The sequence below is a fragment of the Thunnus thynnus genome, chromosome 22 (genome assembly GCF_963924715.1).
Source record: "Thunnus thynnus chromosome 22, fThuThy2.1, whole genome shotgun sequence".
Classification (NCBI taxonomy): Eukaryota; Metazoa; Chordata; class Actinopteri; order Scombriformes; family Scombridae; genus Thunnus; species Thunnus thynnus.
The window spans coordinates 7,235,440-7,248,262 of record NC_089538.1 but is presented as its reverse complement, the minus strand read 5'-3'; the positions used below and the strand labels follow the sequence as shown (position 1 = coordinate 7,248,262).

The 12,823-nt window shown below is 44.4% G+C and overlaps 1 protein-coding gene across 1 annotated transcript in view; it reads right to left on the bottom strand.

Moving 5' to 3' along the window:
- Window positions 1-3,873: 3,873 nt before the first annotated feature.
- The window catches only part of efnb3b (ephrin-B3b), a 79,787-nt gene continuing 70,837 nt past the window's right edge, over window positions 3,874-12,823 (bottom strand). The window contains exons 4-5 of the mRNA XM_067579462.1: window positions 11,584-11,643; window positions 3,874-8,342 (exon numbers count right to left, since the gene is read on the bottom strand). Coding sequence (XP_067435563.1) covers window positions 7,906-8,342; window positions 11,584-11,643 — 497 coding nt within the window. The 3' untranslated portion in view covers window positions 3,874-7,905. The remainder of the gene's footprint in view (window positions 8,343-11,583; window positions 11,644-12,823) is intronic.

Below are 12,823 nucleotides of genomic sequence, written 5' to 3'. Positions count from 1 at the left end.
GGAGTTGAAGAGGAGGCTCAGCCGTCTCACTTGGCAACGCACAGAGAGCATGCAAGAGTGTGCGTGTTCGTCTTTGTGTGCCGTTCCAACTTTTGGCGCCTATCTGCATCTGTCTGTGTGTGTTCATGCGGCACACACACACGGCTATCATCCTCCATGGCATTAATATTCATCTGTGTGTGCATTGAGCAGAACAGATTAGCAGGAGTAATGATGAGCATGTAATGATAAGGGAACCACAGCAGTCCCGATAGTCTAAACAGGCTTCCTTTAAACCCGACTGGAAAGAAGCAAGCAAACTCATTACGGCTTAACAGCCATTAGATTAGCATTAGTTCCTCTTTGAAGGGAATATTGCTGTTGGTTTCCATGGATTAGCAACAGTGGTGAGCCATTCAAGGAACATTATCACTACTGGTTTGGTATTAAAGTTAACGATTTGTTGGTAATCACTTCTTTTTTGTTAGCCATTTCTGATTTCTACCCAGTGATGGTGGGTTTCTGTAGATTAGAAATACCTACCAACCATCCAGGTGCTCTGCAGGAGGAACTAATCAACTGCTAACCCATGGGGAGTGTTGGGGAGTAACTAGTTATATGTAATGGCGTTATGTAATTAAATTACAAATTAAATGTAATTGTAATATGTTGCAGTTACTAAGAAAAAATATGTAATTACATTACAGTTACTAATCAAAATGTTGGTGTTTACAAAGGGGTTACATCTGAATATATTCTTTTTGGTAAAAAGCTTGTGTGCAGAATGTAACATTCATTCTGATGCTTTGCATCTTTTCGCCCTGCAGGAATGTCTTCTTTTGGCAGATTTCCAGATAATGCGGGTCAGTAAATCTGTTGGGACAAATGTGAGTGCAACCATCAAGGGTAGGATGGCTTACATGGAGCTTTCTCTACATCTAGACAGGATCCATTCATTTGGCAGTATGAGCTCAAAGTTTGAGCATTGTTTTTGATTGGTTCCCTTGTTTGAATTTGCACTGCTACTCAGAATGGGGTTGACCTGAATGTGGACTTGGTTTGAGGTTATGGTTACATTTTTTCCTTTACTGCAGAGTTTGTTGTTTGTGCTCTTTCTACTTGTGATTTGATTTGGTGGTTTCGCTTTAAAATCAAAACATTTCAATCTTGACTCGAGTTATATTGAAGAACTATTTGACAGTAATTAGTGTAGTCTGGTTTAGATTTATATTTTTAGCTCTTTTCAGCTTTACTTTGATGAAGTAATTAAAATAGTTACATTACTTATTACATTTTAACAGGGTAACTAGTAATCTGTAACCTATTACATTTCAAAAGTAACCTTCCCAACACTACCTACTGGCAGGCTGTGGCAATATTATAATACAAAAATAAGCCAAATAAAATTACTTCTCATTGTATATGTAGTATAAGCTACAAACGTGTGCAAACAGTGTGTGTCCCTGTAAAATAGCTATTTTTGGGTATGGTTTTTTTGTAGTTATACCATACCCTCTTCACAGGTTACTAAAGAAACATGTTTTTTTTCGCTGTCTTGGGTGGGTTTCACACATGTTGTACCATTTTGCATGCTGATAAACAGGAACAGGAAAATGGAAACGTTAGAAATTCCACTTCTTTTGTCAATTCTGCTTCTTAATTGATTTCAGCAAGTACATAATGCTTTATTTGTGGAAACTAGTAAACCCCAATTGTGTTAAAGGCTTTGGTCACTCACACAAGTGTTTTCACTTCCTGCTCAGGCTGAAGTCAGCTGGAGCCATGCAGGGTTTTAGGTGGTGTCACCAAACTCTATGCATACAATGATAAATGTGAAAGTTGTCCTCCCTAACAAGGTAGATCACACCTAACTACAGAGTGTGTGTGGTGTGCCAATCAAGCACCAGAGAAGAGGTCTATTCAGGCAACATAAGTGAAAACACCTGTGTGGGAATACAATAGGTGTGTAGGGGCAATGCAATTGACCCTCCTCACAGTCGATATTTTGACATGTAACAGCAGGAAAAATACAGGAGTCAACAGAAAAATTAATGATGGCCGAATTAAATTTAGTTGCTTCAGCTTCAGGGTCCTGGTATTGTGCATGCTGGCTCACAGTCACACTGTCACGGCTTATTGAAACGCTTGAATAAAAAGGAGCCATCGTTAACGTTATTAACACCTTTTCCTTCTATGACAAGTTTAAATGTCTGGTGTGAAACAGGTCTATGATAACAGGAACTGTTAGTGTCAGAAATAAATATACACTACAGGAAATGACAGGAACTGATTTAAATTTGGACTCCGTCTAATTAGAAAGCAGTTCCCAATTCCAGTCCACACCAGTCACAGCAAATAAGCAGTTTTGTTTACAAGCAGGTTATGATTATGGTTTATGAGATTATGATTGAAAACCTCTCAAAAGAGAAAGACGGAAAGGAAAATGGCAAAATGGCCACAGAGGGAAACAGCGAAACTGACTGAAGGTAGATTAGCAGCCTTAGCAGGTTGTCGCTGAATGGATGTAACCTTCTTTGTGCTTGGCCTCTGTTACAGTGACGGGTTGTCATGGCAGAGGCAGTGACAAGTGTCTACCAGGATCAGTGCCGGTATGTGTTTGTGTGTGTGGCAGTGCATACGATTGCATTTGTGTATGGACATGTGGTGGTGTTTGTGTAGTTGGGGTCAGTGAATGTGTGTGTGTATATGTGTGTGTGTGTGTGAGAGACAGCATGTAATCTACTCTCACACATCGCAGATCAAAGGGCAAAGGCAGCTTCCTGGTCATCTCACCCAAGGCCACCCTGGTGGTGCGCCGTCAGGGGTTTTCCATACACATGTGCTGGCTTGGCTAGACTCGGTTTGATTTGGCGCGTCAGCCCGGCGAGGTTGGGATTTGCATCTCGATTACAACGGTGCTTCCCGCTCGAAGGTGTGTCTTTAAACTGATGACACGCTCATCTTGAGTCGATGACGTTTAAAAGCAGCACCCTCTTTAATGCCGTTTAATCAATCCCCCAGGAAGTTCGCCGGACTGTGACTGGTGGTCAAAGGGGTTTCTGCAAAACAGCGGATAAAAAACCCCTGTGAAATGACTGGTTTCACCACCAGAATTTGATCCATTCAGTCCAATAACATTTGGAAAATCTAGAAGAGCCAGACCACTGAATTGTTTTATCCCATTCCGGTTAGCGGGATAAACTGGAAGTTAGCCGGCTCATCCCTGAATGATGACGAAGCCCATCTGAAACCACCGTAACCTGCTTGGAGGCAGGTCGGGTGTGCAATGACCTGACTTCAGAGATGGTCCATCTTGGGAATGACTTGGCACATTTAAACTGGTGATGGAAAAGCAAATTAACACAACAGGGTTTGACTTGGCATAGCCAGAAGTGCCAATGGAAAAAGGCTACATGCTCTGGAAGGGCCTCACACACATATACAACTGGATGAAACAAAAATTTGGAAAGGAGTGAAAGACGCTACCAGTTACCATAAAAACATGTCACAAAGCTAGAGGGCGAGAGGGGTGTAGAGAGGGAGACAGAGAATGAAATCAGCTCTGTCAATACGTTGCCAAGCAACACTCAACACTAACGAAGCCAGGTTTGATAACTTGTTGATAACACCAGTGGGAGAGCCAGCGTGTGTGTATATGTGTGTGTGTGTGTGAGTGTGTCTGAAATAGCAGTGTTATTAGCAGAGGCAGTGAAAGAGCCCCTGCTGAGACAAGCCCAAAGCAGAGATAAGGGGAGAGACCTTCGATTAAAGGCAGGGTTACTAGTGGGCCTCTGGAACACACACACGCATGCACACACATTCAGAACAAAAGACCTCTGCAGACCCTCACACAATAATGAATCACACAACAGGACCAAAAGAGTGGTGCTTAAACATTTTTGTTTGTTTTTTTTATTCAACCTTTTTTTTCCAAACCAGGAATGTACTAGTTTTTTCCTCTCTTTAGAGGTGTGTTGGGGGAGGGGAAGGGGACACGGGGGAGGAGGGGGGATAAAGGGGTCGCCGTGATGAGTAGACAAGGGGGTAAGGAGGAGAGAGGAAGAGGAGGAGAGGACACAAAAAAACCCTTCTCACACAGAGGTGTCCCAAATACAAAGTCTCAACACGTCACATACGAGAGCCACCTCGCTCCGCGGCCTCCGCTCGCTGGCTATTGGCACAAAGAAACACACACACACACACGCACATTTACACACACACATACGCACACTTTCACCAACGGAGAGGTGAGGGAGCTAGGCGGTAGCTGCTTTTTTTTTCTCTCTCTCTCTCTCTCTCTCTCTCTCTCTCCCGTTCCATAGAAACAACACTTTCTTCTTTCTCTTTTCAAAATGACAACCAGTGGCTGTGTCCGTGGTTTTTAGAAAAGCCAACACGTTGAGTCGACCGGTCAAACACAAACACGGAGAGTCAGAGACACAACTTTGAAAGAACATCGACATGAAAATCAAACATTAAAAGAAAAACTTTTGAGTCCAAGAGATACTTGACATTCTGCTGAAAAGGAGAGGGGACAGGGGGCCAAGTGGACTGAAAACAGGGCAGTGGCTTCTTCGTCGGAGTCGATGCCGTAAAGTCCGAGAAGTTTTGTTTTCCCCCTCGCGGCAGCAGCCATTTTTGAACAAAATACTGTCATTTTGGATTGGAGCGCTCCAAAGAGTTGCAGAAGTTGTTGAAGAGAGAGTAACAGACACTTCATTTGGCTTGGAGGATATTTTAGGTACTCTGAGTATGTTTAAATAGACATAGCATACATAAAAAACACAAGTCGGTAGTTGTACAAAAAAGAAGTATCTGAGGTGTTTTCCCCCTCATTTCATCTTTGAAATCAATTTTGATACAGTCAAATACAATCCAAACTCAACCATGATATAAAAACATATCTGAACATCATCATGTGTTGAACAAAGTCATTACGGACGAATGTGACACTTAATTATGAAACATATCTATTATATGATGTTAGATACTGATACAAAACACAGTTGAGAAATGCTGTAAGGTCCAGATTTAACACTGGCTTCACACAGAAAACATCATGGCTACATCACTGGAGGCCTTATGAGTGTGAGTGTGTGTATGTGTGTGTGTGTGTTTGTGTTTGTGTGTGTGTGTGTGTGTGTGTGAAAAATAAAAGCTTAAGCTCTCCACTGCCACCCAGTTTACACATAAGCCATAAACATGTTTGAGCAACACAAAACAGCTTTATTAGTATGCACATGTGAACTTATTGCACCTCTGAACACAGCGTTATGTTATTGCCCTCCATGGTCGAGGTGCTGGGCACTAGTGTATGTGTGTGTGTGGGCGTCTGTGTGAGGGCGTGAGGGTGTGTGAGAGAGAGGAGAAAAACACACCGCGCACAAACGCTCTTTTCATCCCTCCCATGTCCATCGGGTTAGTCTTAATCACAGAAATACAGAGTCATATGAAAGCAATCAGCATTTTTGTCGGGTGTGGGTGAAAGTTTGTGTGTGTGTGTGTGTGTGTGTGTATGTTTGAGAGAGCAAGCGGGCACCAGAGAGAATGTATGTCATTCAATGCAATCAGTAGGCATTTGTGGCAGTCATTAAAAGGTGTGAAATTCGTGTTGGGATGTGTGGGAGGGGATGTGTGTGTCTGTGTGTCAAACATAGAGAAACAGAGTGTACCGACTGCCTGGGGGATTTCACTTTTTGTGTGTCCGCAGCTAGCAGTGCACTGTGTGTGCCTTTTATAGTAAATGAGAGAGCGTGCGTGTGTGTTTGTGTGTGTGTGTGTGTGTGTGTTTGTGATACACAGAGATGCACTTTAACACAAATTTTGGCGGAAAACAGGAGCAAATCTGAAATGTGCCACCTCACGTTAACGTAAAGTGTGACCGAGTCACAGTAAATGTGTGTGCGTGCGCGTGTGTGATGAGATCTCTCCTTTCCATGGTTAGAGTTCAACTCCTTCGAAATCCGTTTTGGCTGTCGGTCCATTGCCTCCGTTCAGGCGGCTCAGACCCTCCGTTCAAAGAAAAGGTTTCTCTCCTTTCACCAGCCACTCTTTCCATCCTTCCTTCCTTGGGATCCTTCATCTCTCACTCCTGCCGCTCCCATCCACCCCTCCCCTCAGCTTCTTTTTCTTTAGTGTGCAATTCCTTCACAGTCTTTTCTTTCCTCATCCTCCCTCCCTCCCTTCCTCTCTTTCTCTCTCTTTTTTTTTTTTTGTAAAGTTCTGCATTCAGACGCCGCTTTATTCCTCCTCCCCAGACAGTACTCTCTCTCCTGCCCTGTTCTTTTTCCTTTATTCTTCTTTGTCATTTCATCCCCCCCTCCCCTCACCATCACCGCCTCCCCCTCCTGTCCCTCACTTCTTTTCACTTCTGCGTTTCAAAAAAAGCGTTTGAAAAAAAAAAAAAAACTTTCATAGATGGTTCTACCTCAACACTTCCACAAACGAGGTCTAAACTTCAAAACTACAGCATAGTACAAGGAGCTATAAAAATATACACAGAGTTCAGAGACCCTAGAGGGGAGGGAGGAGGGGGGGGTGGGGGGGGAGGGTAGGAGGGAGTGAATGAGAGAGGGAAGAGAGGAAGAGAGAAACAACCTCTATTCGCCGGGAAAATTAAAACAGGGATTAAATTAATATACAACGCAAAGGGAAAAGGAAGGAAATAAGGTCGCTCTAAGTCGTGAAAAACAAAAACAGCAGATAAAAAATGTCTAGCAACAGAAGTGTAGTTTAACAGAGTGGGTAAAAATAATGAAACAATAGAAAACAGAAAAAAACATCTAGAAATTATTTACTGGATATTCATATATATAATCTATAAGTGTTGATAGCGATAAAAAATCTCACTTTTTTGATATTCGCTCACTATTTTGTGTTTTGGTATTTAAGACAAGTCTAAAGAACGCACGCGTACGCACAATCACTCACACACAAAGCGTACACACACACATAAACTAAACCCCACGCACGCATATGCAAACTCATATGCAAACTTGCTGTACTGAAGCACACTAACTGCACACACATGTCTAATGTGGAGCAGCAGCGCCATAATTATTATCCAAGTCGTATGCACACTCTCACAGTCACACACGCACATTATTAAAATATACAAGATTCTGAGTGTCACCGTGACTCGATTGATCGGACCTCCTCAGGCCTGGGCCCGGTCATGTGACCGCCACCCCCGGCTAGTTGATTGGGTGAGTCCGAGGCCCCTGTTTTCTCAGGAGAAACAAACACAAACAAACTAGAATCCTATTGGTGAGTTAGTGGCAGGGGCCAGTCTCTGGTTGGCTGAAGGAGCTCTGAGGGGTGGGGCGGTGGGTTAGGCAGGTATGGCCTCTGAGAATCAGAGTTCATCGGCGCTAAGTGGGTTCAGGGGTGTAGTTTTTTTTTTTTTTTTTTTTTTTTTTTTTTAAGCTGTAGTCCTTTTCTTTCTTAATTTTTTCTTTTTTAAAACATCACAAGTCCCAACGCCACATCCATACTCCTAGAAAAAGAGTGTGTTGCCGCACACACACACACTGGCGTTTTGGGGACGACTCTTCTATTCAGCACGGGTGGGGCTTTTTTCGCTCTGAGTTAACAAGAAGGGGGCACTCAGAGGATCTTGCCCATTCGTGAGGGCCTTGTTGAGAAGGGATGTGTATGGTTGCGACATCGCCCTTTACACACACTTAGTGGCCCAGTTGTGTGAGAATGGGGTGGGGTGGTTTATTCAGCTAGAAACACAACTGTGGCCGGGGGTGTGGGCTCACGGGGCGGTGGGAGGGTGTCCGAGGGACAATACTGGTAGTATTGAGGGGTTCAGGGTCGGAGCTGTGATGGCGAGCTTTGCTGTGGCTTCATTTGGAGCGGGGGTTTGGTTGGTAATGGGTAGAGGGAGGTGGGTGTGTCCAGTCGGCCAGAGCAGCGGCCGTCTCATACTTTGTAGTAGATGTTGGCCGGGCTCTGAGGCGGCATCTCCTGGACGATGTAGACGGGGTGTCCGTAGTCCCCGCTCACCTTCTCGTAGTGTGGGCAGTAGGCCGAGTCCGACGTCCTCAGCGGGATGATGATGTCGCTTGGCTCAGATCCGTTGTTGTTGGAGCTCGTGATGCCCCCGCCGCCTCCCCGCTTGGGGCTGGTGAGTGAGGACAGCGACAGCGGAGGGTGGTGGGTGTCTGAGTGCTTGGCGTGCCGCCGCCTGTAGCACACCACGCAGATTACGGCGGTGACTAGCAGGAGGAAGGCGGAGCCTCCTGCGGCGCCGGCGATGAGGGCGATGTTGGAGGGTTGGAGAGGCCCGTTCTCACCGCCGCCCTCGTTTCCCCCGAACGTGTTGGGTCCTCGAGACTGGGTGGAGTTCCTTGAACCGCCTGAAAGAAATCACAGAACACTTTCACAATCCTGCTCCAACATCTACAGTATCACAAGCTGCTTTCAGTGCTTCCCTTTGATTTATATATGCATATTAATCATCACTGATATACCAGAGCAATAACACAGCTTGCTTTCTCAATATGTGTTTTCATGAGCTTTTAAATAAACATACCAATCCATATAGCTGTGTACCACAATAACATGAGTAATGGTGATGGTTTAGCCCTGCTAGTGACTGCTGCAGAGACTTAACCCAGTGGAATGCAATAAGTATGCAGCAAATCTCACAGAAGCTTATAAGTGGTCTCTTTGTTGATGTGATGAAGTGGACAGCAGTGCATATAAAATGGAGAGGAATGTCCGTAGACTCCGTGTGCGAGTGTGAGCGTACTGTATAGCATATACTCTTGTGGATAGCCTGGCTAAGCCACAGTGTGTATCAAGGTAACACACTCTATTTCCCTAACCTTAACAACTGTATTTACTTAGCATTACAGCCAGCCACATGAAGAGAACCTCCCCGCTCTGCTTCGACCACCAGACCACACACTCCGCCTGCCTGCTGGCCTTCCTGCCTGCCTGTCTGTCTTTTTATCTGTCTGTCTGTTTATCAGACTGTCTGTCACTCTACCTTTCTGTTTGTCAGGCGGTTGCTCCCTCTGTCTGTTGTGTGTCTGCCTGAAACCTAAGATCTTCACAGCCTCCAAGCTCACAGTTTTCCCTGCAGGAGGTCGGGTCAGAACTCAGCAGGTGGATGAAGGTCTGAAGGTGTGTATGTGTATGCATTTGTGTGTGTGTGTATGTTTATAGCGTGGGGGGGGGGGGGGGGTGAGGCTCCGGCGCCGGACCGTGTGAATGTGTGTGGCGAACTGGTTAAGGCCAGTAATGTGAGTCCCTTCTATATAGAGCTTTTGGATTGGTCTATCATTATTCTTGGCACACATCTCTTTCTTTTCTCCCTGTCTGTCTTTCTCCTGCGTCTCCTCCGGTTCCTCGCCCTCCCTAGCTCCGTGGTTCTCTCTATCTTCGAGTTATTGTAGCAGTAATGACCTACCTTGCTCTGAGCTCAGTGCCTAGCAACACAAAACACACATGCGGATACACGCACACTAAGATATGGACATACACAACCATGCAAGAAAGCACACATCATCCCCCTGCCGCTAGGCCCCCTGTCGCGCTGGACTGACTGGGAGCAAAGCGCTAATGCCGGACGTCGATTACACTCCCTTCTCCTCCCCCTGCTTTCTTCCTCCTGCCATTAACCCAACATCCCTCACTCTCCATCTCCATTATGACTGCCGCTTTTCACCGGCTCTCTTTATTATATCCTCTTCCTTCACCTTCTCACTCTCCCTATTTTCCACCTCTCACTCCTTTACATACAAGTTCAGACTTTGAGCCCTTGTTTTGCCCTTACTTCCGTCCTCCTTTTCATTATTATTATTAGTGGATTTCACCTTGGAAAGAGGCACCTAACAGGTCGGAAATTAAAGCAGAGGTCGAGGTGAAAACATAATCTTATCCTTGTCTTCTATCTTCTTTTTTTTTGCCTTGAGTGCAACTCTCATTTAAGGACGAAGCAGTTAGTCTTGAACACATTTTTGATGTATTTTTTCCAATAGTTTCATGCAAATTTCCGAACTATTTCAAAATAAAGCATGAATCAGAGAATGTATCCATCAACAACCTTAACACAAATGTATTCAAGAAGATATGACACGGGTACATAATTAATGGAGCACCATTGGTGTAACTCTGATATACTCTTCCCATTGTCTTTATTTGTCTCTTCTCATTCATGTGTACTTTGTGGTGTTTTTATCAGCTGCTCTGGTGATAGAGAAGGTGGTGCTACAAAGATCTCCATCTGGACTTGAACTGGGAACACTGTGATTATATACCGTACACCTCCGTTTTATCCTTTATTTTCAGGGATCTCTGGTGGAGCGTCGGTATAAAAAGGTGTCAAATGCTTTATCTACATTAGAAGAGACAGCCTTTCATCAGACTTTATCAGTTTTCTTTTACGATATGTCATTTTCTTTTCTCCCACCACAGCTACTTTATGCAAATTGAAAATACTCATAAAAAAAACAGGCGGATGGACACATAACAACTCTGATCATCAGAGATGAAATCATTGGCATCAGATTCATTACAAAATCTGCCATCAACAGTCCGGTTTTAAGTTGACTCTATGATTTTGAGTGTATTCACATGAGGATTAGAAGTTCTGACATAATCGCTGGCAGGAGTCAGAACAATCATTTCAGATATGTTGTTAAGTGTGTGTTAATGTTTTTGTCAGAGGAACAAAAATGTGTAAAATCCCTCATTATATGTGTGATGCAAATCAGTCTCGTGGTGTTATTTGTCTAATACGAGTAAAAACAATGCATACTTTTGTTATTTCACACATACTGTTCTCACCTATGTGAAGTATGGACAAGTGATTGGACAATGTGTGAATGCCCCTATTCACACATTTGGTATAGTACACAAACTAACCACCACCAAAAAAAAAAGAAGAATGAACACAATTGAGAATGAATGTTCTTTCTCCACTGAATGGCTTTGAGATAGAGCATGAATCTAGCCTCTTTCCGTCTCCATCTCCTTGTTCTATTCCCCTCTCCTCTTTGCTTTTCAATTATTCTTTTCTTTCTCCTCCTTATGTGCCTCCCACTTCTACCCACTCTGCTCCATCACTCCCCTATGTCTCTTCTTCTTCTCTCTCCCCTCATCTTTCTGTAATTCTCATTTCTTTCATTCTTTCTCAACGGAACTACAGAATCCAGGCCGCCCGAACTAATGAAAATAATAACTCTCTGAAATGTCGCCGCCGGTCTAGCCCTCTCTCTCTTGCTCTCCTAGCCTCTCTCTCGCTCCCTCTCTCTCCCCCTGTTTCTTTCTTCCTCCCTCTCTTTTTCTTGTCCTTCTCCCAAGGTAGCTATTAGCCATCCATTCCCCGTCTGCAGCACTTAGCTCGGAGGGCTGGGAGCAGAAACGAGGAGGGTAAGGATAGAGATCAGGAGAGAGACAGAGAGAGAGAGAGAGAAAGATATGGAATTAAATAGAGATCCACAGATGTCACCGCTGCACATTCTCCATCTGTCGCCTCCTCCCTCCCTTTCCCCATTGCTTTTCTTTTCATCTACCAGTCTTTACTTATTCCCTCCATCCGTTTTGAGGATGGATATGTTATGGATTACTTCTATTTGGTCTCCTGCTTACCTGAGTTTCCGGTGGTGGAGCGTCCTGCTGACTCCTTCTTTGGAGGCAGCCCATATGGGCCTGTGGAGGGAAAATAAAGAGTGGAAGATGAGCAGAGTGGCAGAAATACAGAGACAGTTTCAATCTTCTACAGCAGCCAAGGCTCTCAAATAGTGACATTAGCAAAGACAGGGCCAGCCAGAAGGAGAAATAGAGACAGAAGAGCTTTAATAAAAGCTTCCCTCCCTTCCATTCCCATAATAGGAGAGCACATATTGATTGGGCATCAATGTGCAGCATATGAGCACTTCTCCATTTGTTTGAATGGGAAACTAAAGAGAGGCCGTTTGTTGTTTTGGCCAGAGTGAATTTACACAAGGCCATAACGGTTTGTAATCTGTAGTCACTAAATCAGGCCATCTGTCTAGCAAGCCCTCAGTAATGGTGATGGCATTAAAGTGCGTTTATGCGACACATGCAAACACACACACGCACACACACAGATGCAACCATTGTGGAAGTGCCACTCCTCATCACTGAAAGAGATGGTTCAGAAAATACTAATTTTGTTTGCTTCTGAGCCATCTGGCCGACAGCACAGGCTGTAAGAATAGAGTTTTATGTTGGGATATGACTCTTCAGCTCTGCAGTTTATGCAACATTTTAAAAAGAAAGTCTGCTATTGGTCATTGCTGCAGCATGGGAGAGCATAATAGATAAAACCATGGGGTGCCTATGGATGAAACTCTATAGTAAACCACACACAAACACATACTCCATCACACCCTTGCACACATATATACTGGTGTGTGTGTGTGTGTGTGTGTGTGTGTGTGTGCACAGCCATCAACCTATAGATACTGACATTTAGAAAAGTGTAAAGCTATTGGCTGGTGGCTCCCAGATGACAGTCAACCAAACAGAAGTTAGGGGCGGTGCTGTCTGGATCAATAGGAACTGCTGTGTGGTCAGCAGGGGCTAGTGGATGGAGGTTCAGGCTGTGTGTGCGCGTGCCTGTGTGTGTGTGTGTGTGACAAAGAGAGAGCAAGCAAGATAGATAAAGAATAAAATAAGAGAAGACAGGTCAATGTATGTGTGTGGGGCGAGAGTAGAAGTGTGCATTTTGCAAGTGTGTGTGTGTGTGTGTGTGTGTGTGTTCCTCGGAGCGGAGCGGAGCGCCATATCTCATCAGAGATCACCATGAGGCGGCACGCTGCTTATTTAGACGACAAACAACACAGACGTGACCTTTCAGCCACAT